Source organism: Carica papaya, chromosome 4, assembly GCF_054855325.1.
Source record: "Carica papaya isolate Zhongbai chromosome 4, ASM5485532v1, whole genome shotgun sequence".
Lineage (NCBI taxonomy): Eukaryota > Viridiplantae > Streptophyta > Magnoliopsida > Brassicales > Caricaceae > Carica > Carica papaya.
The window spans coordinates 5,066,637-5,085,582 of NC_142312.1; the positions used below are offsets into that span (position 1 = coordinate 5,066,637).

The window sequence follows — 18,946 nt, forward strand, 5'->3', positions numbered from 1 at the left end:
TTTTACAATAATAAATAATTAACTACGTATTATGTAAAATTTTAAATAAATTTTTCATTATTTTTAATTAAAATAATATAATTCATAAATGAATTTCATACAAACTTTAAATTTATTTCAAATCATTGACTTATTGTGAGATGTTAAGTAGCTTGTTGACAAGACTTGTCTGAGCGGCGGTGGTCATCCAAATCATAAGCAGGTTTATTAATGGTAATTAAGATTCTACTTGATTTAATTCTCGTAGTTTAATTATTAAATTAATTTCTTAATAAGCTCAGAAGTTCAGACAGTAATTGCTTAAATATAAGAATTGGTAATTAATTATACATATTTGTTGGGTGTTTTTTAATTAATTATATATTGATTGGGTAATTAATATTTTAATACAGTTAATTATATAATCATTAAAGTTTATAAATTTTATACTAAATGTTTTACTAAATCTTGAGAAATTTGAACAATTGGGAGTACAGCTGTTGCCAGAGAAATGATTTGATTAATGGAACGATTAGCCATTTGAGTTGAACTCTCGTCTTCTCAAAGCTTTCTTTAATTAGGCTGTTACATGTTTCAGGCTAATTTTTCTTTTGAATGGCTGTCTTGTCGTGTTGCTCTGCTTCTGATGGTATCACCACCAGTCAGTCTCCATTATTATTTTTAATTAACGTATCTCTCTTCGTTTATTACCTTATATGTATATATGTGTGTATCTATATACAGAATAAGAATTCCAGTCAGCAGTCTTAATCAATGTTTGGTTTTGGTTATTAATTTCTAATACCCATCAATGTCTGTCCAGATTTGTGATTCATTTCCTAACCATTAGATTTTCTCAGCCAGTACTTCCCATGCATCACTAATTATTAAATAAAACACTCGGTGTCAAATTGGATTTTTTTAAAAATCACCAACTATTATAATCAACTACTGGCTTGATTTGATCTGATTTCTGGTTAATTAGTTTTATACTTATCTTTCCTATATATTTTTAATAATTGGTTTGATCATTCAGAGACTGTAGATTAGCTGATTAGGTATCAAAGAAAATGACTTTTTGATTTTTCTAAAAATGGGTTTTCTGGGTTTTCTTTTTTCTTTTCTGGGTGCTCCATTTCAATGAATTTGGATTTTTCATAAGAAAATTTGGAGGTGGAAATTTGAGTATTCTTCTTCTTTCTTTTTTTTTTTTTTTTTTTTTTGGGGGGTGCAAGTTGATGTTTGTGGATGTCTGTAAATATGACCATAACTTTTGTGTCTTTTCTGGTTGGTCCATCTATGAATCTTTTCTTTGTATTTTGGCATCAACTGGGTCTAAGCCTAGGACCTTGTCTGGTACATCCTCTTCATGGTTTCAAATATTAATCTCCTACAACCCTGACATTCCAATTCCAATTCCAAACCCATCTTCTTCCTTCCACAACCACCACCTTCTCTCGTGATAAATATAAACTATCTAATTCTTAGCTTGGCTGTCCGAGTTTTTCATCTTCAACCAATGAAAACTAGGAGGGGGAAACGATCAGAGGTATGCCTTAATTTGATTCAACTTTAACCAATCTGTTTGTATGATTAAAATGGGATATGGGTTGTGATTGCAGGCTTTTTGGCCTTCCATTGTGATGAAGAAATGGTTGAATATAAAGCCCAAACTAAATGATTTTAGTGAAGATGAGGTTGATACTGAAACTGAGAGTGAAGATGATGGTATATATACATATACATATACATATATATATAATATGGTGGTGAACTGTTTACTATATCTCTGTTTTTATCTTCTTCTCTTCTTAATTAGGTCTCTTTTTTTGTAACCTACAATTGTGGCTCAGCTTTATCTCTTAAAGACTCAAGATTACTGCAAACGGATGAGGATCATAACCAGACAGCAAAGCAGAATCAATCGGATTCCCATAAAAAATTTTCAGTTAGTAAGTACTTGGTTTTTCTTGGTCTAAAACATTATTTGTTCATTGATGATTTGAGATTCAAAAAGGGTTCTATATAAATGGAATTTGAAGGTGAAGAGTTGGATTCAAAGGGCTATCAGTTGAGACACAGGAGAGGAAAATCAGAAACTCTGCGTCTCCAGTACATAAAAACAAAGGAAGTGAGGTTCGACAACCGTTATAATTATTTACCATTATTGTATATGATCTCTGCTGTTTGAAAATTTTGACCATTGATCTTCTTCAGGGTGACAATCGGAACCTGGAATGTTGCCGGCAAAATCCCAGATGAGGATATCGAGATTGACGATTGGCTTTCTACACAAGAAGCTGCAGATATTTATGTTATTGGGTGAGTTCCTCCCTTATACTTCAAATTTAGTCCCAAAATTTAGTGTTATGATATCTTTTTTTTTTTGAAATAAAAAGTGTGTAATATGTATTAATAACCCATGCACGAAAATTTACAATTTAATCAAGCTGTCAATGAAGTTCTGTACTAGGGGTTTGGAACCATTTATTCTTGACTAAGTCAAAATCATCTATATTATCAAACCCATCTATATCATCAAACCCACCAAACGCTTTTTTGTTCATCACATTCCACACAACCCAAAAGATGGTAAGCAGAATTATCTTCACTTGCTTCCTTCTACCATGTTTTGATATCGATGATGTTCTCTTTCATATGTTATTAGGTTTCAGGAGATAGTCCCTTTGACTGCTGGGAATGTATTGGGAGCAGAAGACAGGGGACCAATTCCGAAATGGGAAGCTATCATTCGACGAACACTGAACAAATCTTTGGAACCTGAAAGCAAACACAAATGCTACAGTGCTCCTCCTTCTCCAGTGCTAAGAACATCTTCTGTTGCTGATGCACTTGCAGATGAGATTGATGATCTATCTCTAAACATGATAACTAACCAATTTCCTGGAAACATGAATAATTGTGAAGCTGTGATTGGTATTAGGAAAAATTTACAGCTGAAGAGAATCTATGGTATTGACTGTGACACTAGATTAGATTGGCCTGAACACTCGTTAGATGCGACCCATGTGATCCCTTCGAATTCCAAGTTACGAAGAGTATTTAGTAGCTCTGCGCGAATCGGGTTTAACTTGACAGAGAATCCATACTGTAGTCCTTGCAATTTTGCATTGAAGCCAAGTGGATTGACACGATCACACCATAGCGTAGGCAATCTAGTCTCGATGTGGATGGATAAGCAAGAGAAGCCAGAAGTTAAAGATGCTTTTTCTGATGTATCCGGAGGGTCTTCTGAAGAGGAAGAGGAGGAAGAAATTGATTCTTTCTTCGAAATCCCAGAGGAGAAACACGAGAATGGAGTTAAGAAAGATGGGAGTAAATCTAAATCACATGTGAAGTATGTAAGAATTGTGGGAAAGCAGATGGTAGGGATATATATATCAGTTTGGGTAAGGAAAAGGTTGAGGGGGCATATCAATAATTTGAAAGTCTCTCCTGTTGGTGTTGGTCTTATGGGCTATATGGGAAACAAGGTAACATATTTTATCTATACATTGATACATATCTTGCCTAAAATGTGAACATTACTGGACTAAATTGTGTTTGTTAACTAGAATATTGGTGATTGCAGGGTTCTGTTTCAGTTAGCATGTCTCTTTTTCAATCAAGGTTATGCTTTGTTTGTTCTCATCTGACTTCCGGCCAGAAGGATGGAGCTGAGAATCGGAGAAACTCTGATGTTTACGAAATTATAAGGCGTACTAGTTTCTCGTCCGTCTTCGATGCAGATCAACCAGAGACAATTCCATCTCATGAGTAAACCATTGCTATTCTACAATGTGTTATATTGTTTCTTTTTTTAATCTCAAATACTGACGAGAACTTTTTGACTGTTTCCTCCCATGGACAGCCAGATATTCTGGTTTGGAGATTTGAATTATCGCCTGAACGCACCGGATGCAGAGGTGAGGAAGCTCGTTGCTGGAAAACGGTGGGATGAACTTATCAATAACGATCAGGTGAGAAGAGTTTGAATAGATAGACAGCCTTTTGTAGTTAGTGGAGGTTTTTGAAGTTTGAATTTTTATGTGGCAGCTGAGTAAAGAACTACGTAGTGGACGTGTATTCCAAGGATGGAGAGAGGGACTCATAGGTTTCTCTCCGACTTATAAATATGAAATAAATACCGACAGATATGTCGGAGAAAACCCTAAAGAAGGAGAGAAGAAGAGATCTCCAGCATGGTAATCTGACGTTTTTATGTGACATATTATCCCAAATAACTCGTTAAATTTTTATTTGTAATTGATTATTTTAAAATTTTAAATTAATAGAAAAGAGTTATATTAAGATATATTTCATATAAATGTGGGATCCATTTTCAGGTGTGATCGGATACTTTGGCTCGGAAAAGGGATCAAACAACTATCTTACAAGCGAGCAGAATTACGAATTTCAGATCATCGACCAGTAAGTTCAGTGTTTTTAGTTGAAGTTGAAGTTTTCGATGCTCGAAAACTGCAACGGGCACTCAATGTGAACTGTGCTGCGGTCCATCCTGAATCGGTTTTCATGGACGAAGATGGAGAGGTGGAATATAATTAACAGGTAGATAGATAACAGACTTATAATCAATTAATGTCATGGTTTTGAACTTGTATATGCTTGTTGTGTGACTACAGATTAGGAGAAAATCACAGGGATGTTTTTCTTTTTGAAACAATGTGCATAAATTTTATATATGCACCTCTGCTCTCATATGTTTACAATAATTAATCAACCATTGATATACATAATTTTGAGATTAATGATTAACTAATTGAAAACGATCTTGTTTTAGCTAGCTGCCATATGGGAAATGTGACGACTCATTTCACGTCCCACAATTAGAGATGGCAATGCATAGATACATGTATGTATGTATGTATGTATGTATTAGATCTACTCTATGGATATGAACCGAACCCATCATGCCGCGATGAAGAAAAAAAATTTGGTTCTACAATTACTCCCCAGTTAAAATTGTAAATTTCAGTACATGAGTTTTTTGTCTACAGTAAAATAATTGTTAATTCATAGTACAGAAACATGATTTACGATTAGATTTAATACATATATATATAAGTCAAACATTAACATATTTAAAATATGATTAGAATATTAGAAGTTCAAAAGTAAAAGAAAAGAGATAATTAAGGAAGAAAAACTTATTAACACTTGCTTTCTGCCGTGGCTACGAGGAAACAATCACGTCTGTCTTGTCCAAAGTAAAAAGTAGTGGGTAGGTTAAATTAGTTGCATCAACTTTTGATCAATCAACAGACAAAAAGAATTTAGATTTTGTCGAAGATAAGAGTTGTTTTGAAACACCTGAAACAAACCTTAAATAACAATAACTTACAAGCAAAACATCCTTGTCATTACCCTATATAGAACACAAACAAGCTTTGACTATTAATATCCTCCTTACATGCGATCGCTCAAGTATCATTTTCATGCAAGATCTGGGACAGAACAGTACCAGAAGATGAGACGGTTGATTGAGGTAGCAGTTGTTTTGACGATGCTGATGATGATGAAGAGTTCATTGGCGACGAGTGATGAAGGACTTCTTCAGCTTGATTTTTACAAAGAAACATGCCCTTTAGCAGAAGAAATCATCGGACGAATGGTGGAGATTGCAGTGCTCAAGGATCCTCGAATGGCTGCCTCGCTCCTCAGATTACATTTTCATGACTGTTTTGTCTTGGTAATCAATTACCCCTTTCTATCTCTCCAATGTAACACATTTGATGTATACCCACTTCATATATGATATGTATTTTGTATGAATGATGAAGAAAACATACACTACTGATCAGGGATGTGATGCATCAGTCCTACTGGATAGCCATGGAGACATGATCAGTGAAAAGGAAGCAGGGCCTAATCTCAATTCTATACGCGGATTTCTAGTTATAGATGAGATCAAATCTCTTTTGGAAGAAGCTTGTCCCCTTACAGTCTCGTGTGCTGACATCTTGGCCATTGTCGCCCGGGATGCTGTTTACACGGTATATTAGTATATATATACTTATGGTACTACACACGTATATCATTGTTACTAATTTCATTTTGATATATATGTATGCATGTGTACATATGAAGAGAGGGGGCCCAAGGTGGATGGTTTGGCTTGGAAGGAGAGACTCACTAAAAGCAAGTTTTGATGGAGCCAACCAATTCATTCCTGCTCCAAACTCCTCCCTCCTGGGTCTCATTTCCAATTTCAAGCAACAGGGTCTTGATATCCAAGATCTCGTTGCTTTATCAGGTACTTATAAATATACATGAATGTATACATATCATTTTTCTAATATGTAAAAATTGTAGGTGAAGTAAAAAAACAATTAATGGTATGCACAAATGCAGGGAGCCACACAATAGGAAAAGCAAGATGTTTGAGCTTCAAAGAAAGGATAGACCAAGTGAATCCCATAGAAGTACACAGTTATGATAAATACAAAAGATATAATACATTTAGAAAGACCTTACGGTCCACATGCTCCGATTCAGGAAGAGACAGTGAATTGGCGCCGCTTGATTTGAAGACCCCCTCAAGGTTTGACAACCATTACTACATCAACTTGCTTGAAGGAAAAGGGTTACTGGGGTCGGATAATGTGTTGGTAAGTGAAGATGAAGAAGGAGAAATAATAAAGCAAGTGTGGAGCTATGCTTCCAATCAAGACCTCTTCTTTGATTCATTTGTGAAATCTATAGTGAAGATGGGTAACATTAATGTGCTTACAGGACATCAAGGAGAGATTAGAAAGAATTGTAGGTTAATCAACAATTACTAATACTGTCTTGATTTAATTTCATTGGGTATCTACCTCTAATTTATGGGTAGATGTATAAATTAAGAAATTATAAAAAAATTTATGAAAAAAAATAGGGCATCAGTACTCCAAGGTGAAAAAACATCAAAGAAATATTCAGATGGAAACTACCCATTAATTATGGGCATTCATCCCTTGCCCAATTCTAGCTGGAAACCCTAAATATTTTCGTCTCCATTCTAGCCCAATAACATTCATTCAATTATTCACAAATACCTATATTTAAAGAATTTTAGAGGTAACATGGGCATCAGTTCTCCATTGTGAAATAGCATCAATGAAAAATTTCAGACGCAAATTACCCATTTAACTAAATCCAGATTCATCACCTGCCCATAACCAAATCAATTTTTCCTAAAAAAACAAAAAAAAATCAGCTGCAAGAAGCCACCAGATCCAGCATGATACAGATACTTCGTATTTAAAAACAAAAACAAAAACAAACTTCAAAAATTAAGACGGTGAAATAGCGATCAGAACCTGTCGGGATTCATGATAACATCACACTAAAATATCAGTGGATTGACAGACCAATGAATTTCTATCGTCACCTCGCTATACACCTTCTAATGAACACAATATCAAAATCCCTAAGAAAAATTTCAATCTTCATTCGAATTAATAAAGATTCTGTTTCGCAAATCAAGGAAGGAAACATAAGACGTAGATTAAACATCTGCGTAGAAAAATGAAAGACGTCAGCTCAGAACTTCTTAGAGGGATGTGTGACCGTCATAGCAGATCTCTGGTACACGATAAAACAGTTCATCACGGCATGACCGTCTTTGAAATATATATTTCGTCAAAAATCATGGTATCTCAAGGGTATCATACCTCTCATTACAGTTTTTTTTTTTTTCTGTGTTTGAAGAGATATGCATCCTCGAGCCTTGAGCTATCATATAGAAAAAAACAAAAGACAACAAGCAGCAACTACTTAGAGCATAATACAAAAGAAAACGAAGTAGAAAACCAAGGAAGACGGAACTAAATCTGTCAATTAGTAAACAGAAGAAGAGAGGCGATAAGAGTATGGAAATTGGTGAGAAAGGGGTATATTTATACAGAGGCGCCAGAAACCCTAATTTTGAAAAGTGGCCGGGATGGCTCAACTTATACAGTAATTTGAACAAGGCCAAGCCCGCCTCGGTTGGAGAGTGGGAATAGGTAAGGCGCATTATGTTAAAAAATTGAAATAAAACACCTAAAATTAATTTTTTAATAAAATTTAATAATTATTATTATTACTAAATTTTTAATAAAAATTAAATTAAAATTATAAAATTTATTAATTAATTCATAGAGTTAAATCAAAGGGAATGTATAGTTTTTTTATTGAAATGGAAAAAAAAATGATATAATCGTTGTCTAACATATTTTTCTGGATATCTAACTGTCAATTATGTATTTATAATTTATATTTATTTCATAAAATGAGGTTCATTTTAGTTTTAACAATATTATTTATAAAATTTTACATATAAGATGAATATTATTTATAAAATTATTTTTTTGTTTTGTATAAGCTAAACATATATATATATATATAATTCCTTATGACTTATTCGCCAATAAAACTAATTCATAGACTTATTTGACCAAAACAAGCCACATTGCTAAAATTTGTGGTACATTTATACCAAGTGAAGATTCAGCAGGGAAATATACATGTGCAGCAAAAAGTACATATTAAAACTGGGAAATCATGTAAGTTCATAACTCATAATGGGTGTTTACAACCACCAAATTTTGCATGATTTGCATCATCCATGAAAGAAATGGATCGGATGAATGGAAGAGAACACAACATGATTGTCGCATAATTTTACAGAAACCTTCAGTCGAAACATGTTGCGACACCCAGGGGGTTGCCATGACTAAAAGTAATTTTATCTCCATTTCAATATCATTCAAAGTGCATTGATGAATTCCAAACCATTTTCAAATGCCATTAACCAACAGCCGAGGCAGCCATTCATACAAGAGGATTAAAGTTAGTGACAATACTATTTTGCTCTAACAGCCATCATATAAGGGGTTTAAAGTTCCCGACATGGCTATATTGCTTCTGGTCATTAGCAGAAGTACTCTGTCTTAACCAGAAGATAAGGCATATGAGTGCAAAAAACTAAATATTACTGCTTGGAAACAGGACCTTGAACACACTACTCAGAGTTCAGTATTTTGAAGGAAAAGTGCCACCACATGGCAACAGCAAACAACAGAAATAAACTCTCTAAGCTATATTATACAACAGTAAATATTCAGCCTGAAAAACTCACTAACGATTAGTAGCAGAAAAAAATACGGGAAAAGAAGATATAAAAATGATGAGGAATTTATTAATTAAAAAGAACTAATGTAATAACAAAATGACCATGTTAAGAGAAAAAGAAAAAGAGAGAACAATCCTCTATACCCTACGCTACTGAAACATAAATTCTATAGAATCTTGCATCTAACCCCTACCAAAAGGAACCTGTGTTGCAGATTAAAGGAGGAACTCTGTTGAAATTTCGTCCTTGACTTCACTGAAAGATACTACTCACGGAACAATCATCATGGACACGCCATATAGTTTCACCCAACAAGTTTGCCACAGAAAGAACAGTCAACTGGGGAAAGTAGTTCTTCTCTGCCACTGGGAGTGTGTTTGTAATGATTACCTCTTGAAAAAGACCACTTGATAACCTCTCAATTGCTGGAGGGCTGTAATGAAAAATAAATTAGTAAAAGTCTTCAAATGAGTTGCAAATACTTTATGATGCAAACATTTTATTCCTACTTGACAGAAGATATACAGAGAAGACTGGCCTAAACTAGCTTTTCTTAACTATCTAACCACTAATGATCTGCTTCAGGCATGCAGACTAAGTCAAGTCTATCTGCAATGTTGTTATATGTCTTCTTAAGTCTGAATCCTATACTCAACTATTTCTCAATTGTGATGCAACTTGAAGCATTTAGGCTCTTTTAGACTTCTAACATGACATAGATCTCACCCACACCCCCACATTCCATTACTTTTTTTCTGACAGGATAAAAGAGAATATCACTGAGAAGCACCCGGAGGGAATATCACTTGCAAAAAGTCATATGTCAAAAAGTCAATCAAGTTGCTCAAGTCCTCATCATAAAGGATTGGATTCCCAGTTCAAAAGAAAAATATACTTAGAGAACAGAACCAGGCATCTCTAATTCTAACAGAAGAACTAATTCCCTCAAAGACTCTTTTCTCTCTACCTTTCAGATAACCCCACGAAGAGCCAAAGAGTATAAGCTTTTTCCCGGATTTTACACAAATAAGAGTACTAGCTCTTCTTTTCCTATCTTTCTGAACAACCCAAAGAATTATAAAGGAATAAGAGTCCAAAGCTTTCTTAAAAGAATCCACTTATTATTTTATTTTATCCTCCTTCAGTGTTCTTGGTAAGAACAAGGAGACTATAGAAAGGTTTGGCAAGATTCTTATCTTTTACTGGATCCTGGATGTTGTTGTTGGAAAGAAATGCTAGACGTTTTAAAAACCTCTCCAACCTGCTCCATTGCTTTAAGATAGGATGCTTTCATGGATATCTTTAGATCAAGGCTCAATACTTGTATGGATGTCTCTTTAACTATTTTTGCAAAGGGTTTGGGCTGCTTTCCTGCATTGATTTTTGTTTCTTTTTTTCTTCTTTTTTGGAGGATCGCTTAGACTCTTATTATCATTGGGTGATGTTCCTTATCTCTTTCTACTACTATTTCTCCTTTTATTAAATACATATACAAACACAAAAAGTTTGAACCTGAAATGAATTTCCTAACCTTGTGAGCTTGTAACTGGTAAGTGCAAAGGCAAGAGAGCCAATGCTCAATCTAATTACTTAAAATATGTTCAAATTTCTAACTTTTAACCATGAAAATCTACATATATTCACTAAGCTGTTGTTCCTTCATATCATTCACTATTTTATCAAAAATTAATATTTATAAAATGTCAAGATCAAGTATCTTCTTTTTTTCATTGACCCAGATCTTATCTTATCCATCCCACCAACATGGTCAGCTACCTATTTTAATCATTATACCCAGTTTTCTTTTTTCCTTTTTTTTGGACAAGACAACCTAATCTTTCTGCTGCAAAACTCATTGAGATTTCCATCACTATAAAATAGGAAGACGGTGAATAACATTTCACACCACATTGAAAAATGGCCAGCAAGTTATTCAATTTTCTGGAGAAAAAAGATCTTCAAGACAGGCTCTCAATGACAGCAGAACCAAATTTCCATTACTGATAACGATACAAATTCTTTATCAAAAGATGTGCAGGCCATGAATCTAGAGAAAAAAGAGCAAAAAATAGACAGTTCATACCTAAATACAGGGTGGGTACAGCATGCATAGACTTCCCTGGCCCCCTCTTGGTGTAAAAGAGCTGCTCCTTTTGCAATAGTACCTGAACCCATAAATAATTTAACTAATCTTAATGAATTTTTTGAGGAAGCAAATATCACCAAAGAAAACTACTCGAGCCAGCACAAGTCATTCTGATGCTTCTTTCCCTAAGGGAAATTCTTTTGCAGTCACAAGCAATATGACCACTAGGTAAACTATGCCAAAGGTTTTTGCACTGGCCCAAAAGGGGAAGCTAATTGAAATCGATCATGAGTTTGATCTTGTCAGGTGATGCAGAGAGCATGCTAAAATGGAAGGCTATAATGTCAAGGAATATTTATATATCTAAAACGGTTTTGTAAACTATTAGGAATATCAGGTTTATTTATGAAATTTTTACTAATATAGATCATTACATCTTAGTTAGGATTCCTATTAGTTGTCATATCCTAGTTAGAGGATGTTTGAAATTGCCAAAAGAAGTATATGTAAAAGCACTAGGTGTTTTTAAGTTACTTCATGCAACCAAGAGCTTATAAAAAAATGAATAGTTACATGTTTGGATAAATTGCTGATTGTAAAAAAATAATTCTTCTTTTGAGGAAAAAAATAAATAATATATGCAGTTAAAATTTTTTTATAAAAAAGACTGCTTATCCGCACTCTGTCACATCAATTACCAAAAAGGACATCACACACTCTTCTTATACCTAAACAATCGGTAATATCTATTACAAATTATTGTATGACCTATATTAAAACATATATGTCCTTTATTTTAATAAATATGTTAACTTTTACTAACACTTTCAATTTAAATCAACTTGTCCATATTAATGTACCTACATGCATCACTAGTCATTGCTAATAAAATAATAAGATAAGACATATTTTGCGAAATGAAAATGAAGTAATTAGTTAAGAGTGCACGCAACAAAAAGGATTGCAGGAAGGGGGATAAGTAAATTGATTGTAAAAAAAAAATTAAAAAGAAAAGGAACCTACCAAAAGTTTAGTAAAAAGGCACTTTTTCTTACTTGAAAGTTATTTTAAGCACCAAACAAGTAATTAGTTCGGAGTACTTGAAGTTCCTTCTAAGTACCAAAAGGCATTGTTAATTGTTCTGTAGTATGTCTTCTTCAGTAAACATTTTCCACATCTTACACTTTTTCTTCTTAAGAAAATAGAAATTAAAGATTTCCTAGACATCAGTTAACAGACAGACAAAGAAACTAACATGCTATATGCAAATGATAATATTAACTTTAACTTTCATTGGGGGAAACAGGTTGATGAACTTTCATTTCAACTAGAGGAACAGGTTTCTTCTGGGAATTCTAACCCAAGAGAGTTTCACTTACCAGCAGTATCAATCATGTCATCCACCATAACTGCAACCTTTCCTTTTACATCACCGATAAGGTTCATTACCTGCAACATAATTTAGGCATATATTTCAGGACACAGCAAATAGTAACCTACTAAATTAAATTAAACAAAAAAAAAACAATGTAATTTCTTTCTCTCCCAACACTTCGTTCTTGATTCAAAGATTTATTTGCCTGTAATAATATGCAGGACAGGAGCAAAGTAGAACACCTAAAAGAATTATAATTTTCTCACATAAATGTTTTCCAGCAAAGCGTAAGATTTGCAGGAGATACTTTTTCTCCAATTTCAGTAATTATTAGTTAAGTTCTCTAAGTTTTGACTTGGAGAGGAATAGGAGGGCTTTTGATGCGGTTGAGGATGTAAATGGTTTTGATATCCTAAAAAATAGATGGTTCGAGACCCTTCATTTCTAGTTATTATCCTTTCTGATTTATGGAAGATTTAGTCAAATTTGTTGACACATTGATTGATTTGTAAATTTTGTACATAGGTGGCATCCCTTTGGTGCCTATATCAATACAATTCACACCTTATGTTTAAAAAAAAAAAAACTTCTCTAGGGTTTTGACTAGAACTTGCTAAAGTGGCTAATTAAGTTCTCCATTTCTGATTTATTTAGCGCACATAAGCATATGGACTAAATATATGTCAACTTTCAGAGATATTAAAAGTTTATTACAACAGATAACTTCCCCATAATTACTTCCTATGGAAGGAATCAAACCATCAGTTCAGATTTTTTAAAATCCTATAGCTCTTTTTGTTGCCCATGATATCTATAACCTATTTCATTGCACCCAGAATTTGTAAAATTTTTGCCATCAACATGACTAAACATTCTCCTCTCAACTCACATCATATACTAATCAGGTCAGCCATTTTCATGAAAAAAGTTGAGTCCTAACTTTCACTTCCTGAATTGCATGTACCATGTTCATTCCATGGAAGGAATACATGTTGAACTTCCTGGACAACAAGTACATGTTGAACTTGATAGTAGCTAAATTAACAATGGTCATCGCATATTCTCATCATGGTAGTATTTTTATATAATCATACCTTAAATATGAATGTATCCATCTACTTATGCATATATCTACCTGTGCACATATACATGGTATTTTCTATGAGCGTGCGGGTGTTAGGTGCAAACACGTGCAATCTCCATATGTCTTTACATGCTAATGTTTTTTTATAAGTGCAAAAATTTTAAATTTTTTATAAGGCCAATATTTATCTTCTACTATTGCAATTACTTAGCACAGTCTCCTTTCAAGAAAAGTAGGATAATGGAACCATGATTCAGTTAACCAGATTTAAGCCTTCTCTAAGGATCATGAGTCTTCCCTTTGTCTCCAAAGGTCTCTACTTTTAAAGGAAAAGTTTACTCCAAATCCATTTTTTTGTATCTAACTGTTACCAGTCAAAACACATATTCAAATTACCATGGCAGCAAGGAAATGAGAATTCCTTGGAGTCAATCCAGTAAATTTTGGAGACTCAAATGAAACAGCATAGAGTACCTATGTAGAAAATTGGCGGAAGCTCAAATGGAGATATCAGAACACAACTACAACTCATGAACTCAATTGGAAGGAGGGATTGAGGATGACGAAGTTTATTTTTTGAAGATTAGATTAACACGATATCTAACCAAGTAAATCAAAGGAGCAATTAGTAAGCACAAGTTAGATTCCAAACAGAAAAACAAATAGAGCTTTCTCCAAGATACTTGCGTGTTGAATTGACAAAGTCCACAGACAAACAATCATTTGTTGCTATACTATGGAATGCCATGTCAATTTATAGTGTAAGCTTTTGCAGTTCTTGAGTCATGGGTTTGCTTCTACCTTTGCAATCTCCATATCCACCTATTTTAGGGATTAGAGGAGGAGGAAGGAGCTCAAGATTTTATAGCATCACACTCTTCGTTGGGTATTGGGCTCCAGGATCGGATGCAACATAAAATCTTGAAGAGGCATATTCAGCATTCTAATCTTATCCAGGAGGGATGTTTTTGGTCTTTCTGCAGGCTAAAGCACATTGTTCTTAGGGATATAACATTATCTAGTTTGTAAAGGAATTGGGAGAATCTTCTATGCTGAGGTCCCCAGAACTTTTTTCTTTGTTCTGTATTTTGTCCTCTTTTTGTCTAGCTTTTCCTCCAATCTTGTACTCTCTTAATCTCTTTTCTTTTTGTAGAAAACAACTTAAATCCCATAATTCACAAAGCGAAAGGATCCATGTCAAAGTATGTTACAGAATCTAAACCTTGAGCATTCAAGCATACCTGAAAATAGTCATGGACTTGAAATTTTTAAGTGTTGCAATCTACTTTACATGAACCTCTCCAATGTTTCTACTTTAAGAAATTTAAGTTGTCTAACACTTATAATAGTTCCTTTAATTATGTCATGTCTGGATCGATCCTAATCCACAAGATCACAGAGCAAGTAATTGATATTTCAAGTGAACTTCTTCACCCTCTATAACTATTACGTTCCCTGGTTAAAGATCGAGTTACTGGACGGTTGACAACAAAGTCGTCTTCAAGCAAAGAGTTAATACTCTTGTTTTATTATGAGAGTAACCTATTTTGTAGAAATAGATTACAGCTCATTAAAAGAAAACTGCTACCTTAGATCTTGTTAGAGAAAATTCTAATCTCGTAGTTTAAGATAAATTCTAACTTATTTTATTAATAGCAAGAATACCTCTTTAAATAGAGGTTACAAGTATTAGGAATCTGAGTTTAATTAGGAATACTCTATTAAAATATTCAAAATCTATATTATTTAGGAATGTAATATTAATGAGAAATCATATATTATTTACGAATTCAATACTAACTAGAATTCCATATTTAATTGAGCATCAACCTCTTATTATTTAGAAATCTAATACTAATTAGGATTCTATATTTATTTTTTAAAAAATAAGTTTCCATATTTAATTGAATTTCAACCTCTTATTTAGCCACTGTCTTACCTTTCATATTTACGGCCTACAAATGCATCTATAACAATAACTTCTTTCGCTAGGTTTATGCAGTCACAATTACCTTCCAATACCTCCTTTCCACACTCCTACACATCCTAACACAGTTCATATACTTCCTGCATAAGCAGTCTACTGTCCTTTGGATCTCCAAATAACAAGATTGGGCTTGAGGCAGCCCATGCACTCTTGCTTGTATTGCTGCTATAACTAATTCTGGTATGACTTTTGCCCTGGTACTAACTTGTAATATCAAAAGAGATAACAGACAGAGGGCAGCTTGAAAATAACTAAATAATTCTTTATTCTCCCGGTATGTCAACAAGGAAATTAGAGAGAAATACCACGCCATAAAATATTTAATAGATCTGAAAACTACTAAAAAGAACCAACCTAGAGATAAGATATAGATATCTGTAGGATTCTGCTAATCCCATACCCACTAGGGCTTTTGACACTTAAAAAATTTACATTCAAGGAGACTTTGAGGAAATACTTTGATTATTCTTTTTTCTAACCTTAACATTTATTTTCATTGGGACCATCCTTATTGCTGAAAAGTGTACGTTATCATTTTCTCTTTTTCTTTTAAGGAAAGGATACAGAGGATCAAGTCCACATAGCCCTTGAAGACATCCTAAGACCAAGAAGATAAAAATAATTCTAACTTAATAAATATATACATAATAATTTAATATATAAATTGCTGCACTGTTCAAATTACCTCAGCAACATTGTGACCGTGTCGCCTTTTATCCACAATGGCTAAAGGCGCATCAGATAATTTTTTTGCAAAAGCACGTGCTCTTGCAACCCCACCAACATCAGGTGAAACCACTACCAAATCACTAGAAGAAATTGTCTTGCTAGCAAGGTAATCAAGAATCACAGGCTGAAATGAACAGAATAATTAAGAATAATCAGGCAACAAGAGATCAAAAAGGCATGGCAATTAAAGCTTTGGAGTACCTACCTGACAGTACACATGGTCCACCGGAATATCGAAGTAACCAACAGACTGCCCAGAATGAAGATCACAAGCAAGAACACGATGTGCACCAGCCTCAGTTATAAGGTTTGCAACAAGTTTGGCTGCAATAGATTCACGCCCTTGAGTCTGAAAAAGAAAAAAGTTATTGATGTATAACATCAGTATCCTACAGATACTTCAGAAGATTGTTACACCAGTTGAAACATAAATTAAAAGAACTAACGACATCAGTGGTTTGTTATATCATCTAGAATCATAGCTGAATCGTAATATGCTACAGTAAGAACCATAAAGTGAGTTTGGATACATCATTATTGTTATTATGGTTCCATTTTCCAAAATATTCACTACCAAAAATTTTCCATATCTCTCATCATATAATCTCCATTCTTTAAGCCCCGAAGGTAATGCAAAGACATATATCCCAGATGAGTCTGTCCCAGAGGCCCAGAGTGTAAAATTTACCTTCCTGTCAGCCCGGGCATATCCAAAATATGGAATCACTGCTGTGATATTCTTGGCCGAGGCCCTACGGCAAGCATCTATCATAATTAAGAGCTCCATGAGATTCTCGTTTGCTGGAGGACAGGTAGGCTGCACTAAATACACATCACATCCTCTAACACTCTCTTGCAGCTGAACATAAATCTCGCCATCGGCAAATCGCTTTATATTAATCTTTCCCAGCTCTAGGCCCATGTACCAAGCAATTTCCTTCAGATAAGCAAGAATCAGCAAACCTAAAATTCCAAAGATAATACATGGAATAACTATATCCTGAAAGTTACTAGACAATTTGATAAGATATCAATATATCATAGAAAGATGTTGATATTAACGTTGGATTTGGTTCAAAATTATTCTACTCTCATTCCATTTCTATATCTTAATTACTTATATTGTACAATGATAAATTTGTATCCCAATATACGGAAGGAAAAACTATAAAAACATGTAACTTTAGACATACAACTAACTTGGAATTATAGTATTATTGCATTCAAATTTCTATGCAATTTATATTGTACTACTATTCCTATACCATAAAACTGTAATTTAAAGCAAACTCGACATAAGAGCTATGAAACTTGTAATTCACTAAGGTTTAGGAATGTAACATGACCGATGTTTGACACGTTTTATCCCAGAATAATTTATTCCTCTTTATAACCATAACTAATCTATCCCAGAATAATTTGTTCTCTTTATAGCATAATCATAATCATTTTGAAAAAGTTCAGATTTTCATTTTAACATCTAAACAAGGATTATTAATTATTAGACAGAAAAATTATATAGGTTATACATCACTTTAGTTACCTGAGAAAGTGCCGGATTTGCTGTGCCTGAAAACAACTTCAGCCTGGTACTAGTTCTATTTACTGTCTTTTCCATTCGCGCCGATTCCAAAAATTTGGGCAGTGTCCTTTCATTGAGGATTTGAATGCTTTGCTTCCCATTTCCAAAATTAAATGGTTCAGGCAGATCACATTTCTACCAGATCAATGAGCATACATATTGTTATAAGTTCATAATTTATCATAAATCATAAACCCCGAAACATAAACTTCCCCTGCAGCGACAGTAAAATTCTTTTTGAAATCTCTTTCTCTTAATAATGCCACAATTATTCGTTAATGCCATCAAGTAACTCTACACAGACTTCAACTGCAGAAAAAGCCTCCAGAAAGCGAAAAAAAAATTGCGGTGGCCGGGGAGGGACACTCCGGCTTTAGATAACAAAAAAAAAAAAAGCAGAAATCGCCCTTTCCCAAATTAATTTGTGAATTGTTACTGAATAGCAAGAAGAAACCCGACAATACGTAAACACACACACATATATATATCGGTTCTAACCGCAAACTACACAATTGTATGTCCCCGGTCAAATAATTGAAAATTAAATAGAGCGAAAAAAAAAAAAGAAAGACATGCATGAATATGGAGATAGATATATATCCCTGTACTTGCAAACTGATATACGCGTGTTTGTGAGTGTTATCGCTTACGAGACTAAAAGGAGCGGAGAATTGAGAGGTTGGCTTGTAGACAGAAAACCCGTTCGAGAGGCGGCGGGAAAAGGGAGAGGAAGAAGAAGACCCCCAAAAAGTCGAGGTTCTGGAAGGAGGAGATGGCAAAGTAAGTGAAGCCATTATGATTTTGAAATAAACTGAGGATCACGATACCAGCTAATAAGACCAGGGCCTGAAACAGCTTGAATCCGATCGAGAGCGAGCGCGTTTGTCGAGCTCTGTTTCTCTCTGCCGAGGTCTCGAAAGAGAAAGGAGAGTCCCTTTATCAATGGAGGGAGGGGTAACTCCGACGCTCCTCCACACTATTCGTATTTATATTTGACTAAAATAAA

At 34.1% G+C, this 18,946-nt stretch overlaps 3 protein-coding genes, 1 long non-coding RNA gene and 4 other non-coding genes across 12 annotated transcripts; 2 read left to right on the forward strand and 6 right to left on the reverse strand.

Moving 5' to 3' along the window:
* The first annotated feature begins 685 nt into the window (after positions 1–685).
* On the forward strand, positions 686–5,689 carry IP5PII (myo-inositol polyphosphate 5-phosphatase 2). 2 transcript variants are annotated; one of them, XM_022052235.2, is made up of 11 exons: positions 697–1,528; positions 1,602–1,707; positions 1,833–1,931; positions 2,022–2,115; positions 2,197–2,301; positions 2,648–3,473; positions 3,572–3,756; positions 3,851–3,959; positions 4,036–4,184; positions 4,326–4,548; positions 5,443–5,689. In XM_022052235.2, exons 1-10 carry the CDS (start codon positions 1,499–1,501, stop codon positions 4,543–4,545), a joined length of 1,923 nt encoding a protein of 640 aa, XP_021907927.1. In that variant the 5' UTR covers positions 697–1,498; the 3' UTR covers positions 4,546–4,548; positions 5,443–5,689. The 2 variants fall into 2 exon arrangements, with proteins under 2 accessions (XP_088073663.1, XP_021907927.1); XM_088217537.1 differs by lacking the exons at positions 4,326–4,548; positions 5,443–5,689 and having other exon boundaries at positions 686–1,528; positions 4,036–4,188.
* LOC148266222 (Peroxidase superfamily protein) lies at positions 4,408–6,916 on the forward strand. Of its 2 annotated transcripts, XM_022052237.2 has the most exons (5): positions 4,408–4,548; positions 5,443–5,689; positions 5,802–5,993; positions 6,088–6,253; positions 6,352–6,916. In XM_022052237.2, exons 1-5 carry the CDS (start codon positions 4,523–4,525, stop codon positions 6,780–6,782), a joined length of 1,062 nt encoding a protein of 353 aa, XP_021907929.1. In that variant the 5' UTR covers positions 4,408–4,522; the 3' UTR covers positions 6,783–6,916. The 2 variants fall into 2 exon arrangements, with proteins under 2 accessions (XP_021907929.1, XP_021907928.1); XM_022052236.2 differs by lacking the exon at positions 4,408–4,548 and having other exon boundaries at positions 5,411–5,689.
* LOC110822209 (uncharacterized) lies at positions 5,297–6,611 on the reverse strand. Its single transcript, XR_002541224.2, has 2 exons — positions 6,470–6,611; positions 5,297–5,982 (listed from the first exon to the last, which is right to left on the reverse strand). It is a non-coding gene; the product is annotated as an uncharacterized LOC110822209 (long non-coding RNA).
* Positions 6,874–6,965, reverse strand: LOC148266223 (small nucleolar RNA Z101). The gene has a single exon (XR_015818866.1). It is a non-coding gene; the product is annotated as a small nucleolar RNA Z101 (small nucleolar RNA).
* A 98-nt stretch (positions 6,966–7,063) lies between these two features.
* On the reverse strand, positions 7,064–7,159 carry LOC148266224 (small nucleolar RNA Z101). The gene has a single exon (XR_015818865.1). It is a non-coding gene; the product is annotated as a small nucleolar RNA Z101 (small nucleolar RNA).
* Positions 7,160–7,290: 131 nt separating this feature from the next.
* On the reverse strand, positions 7,291–7,377 carry LOC148266225 (small nucleolar RNA snoR14). The gene has a single exon (XR_015818872.1). It is a non-coding gene; the product is annotated as a small nucleolar RNA snoR14 (small nucleolar RNA).
* Positions 7,378–7,520: 143 nt separating this feature from the next.
* LOC148266226 (small nucleolar RNA U61) lies at positions 7,521–7,598 on the reverse strand. The gene has a single exon (XR_015818782.1). It is a non-coding gene; the product is annotated as a small nucleolar RNA U61 (small nucleolar RNA).
* Positions 7,599–9,141: 1,543 nt separating this feature from the next.
* LOC110822248 (ribose-phosphate pyrophosphokinase 1) lies at positions 9,142–18,908 on the reverse strand. Of its 3 annotated transcripts, none has more exons than XM_022052307.2 (8): positions 18,591–18,908; positions 17,902–18,033; positions 17,047–17,295; positions 16,564–16,707; positions 16,315–16,482; positions 12,563–12,632; positions 11,181–11,262; positions 9,142–9,530 (listed from the first exon to the last, which is right to left on the reverse strand). In XM_022052307.2, exons 1-8 carry the CDS (start codon positions 18,732–18,734, stop codon positions 9,350–9,352), a joined length of 1,170 nt encoding a protein of 389 aa, XP_021907999.1. In that variant the 5' UTR covers positions 18,735–18,908; the 3' UTR covers positions 9,142–9,349. The 3 variants fall into 3 exon arrangements, with proteins under 3 accessions (XP_021907999.1, XP_021907998.1, XP_088073664.1); XM_022052306.2 differs by having other exon boundaries at positions 17,902–18,075; positions 18,591–18,907; XM_088217538.1 differs by lacking the exon at positions 18,591–18,908 and having other exon boundaries at positions 17,047–17,321.
* Positions 18,909–18,946: the final 38 nt, after the last annotated feature.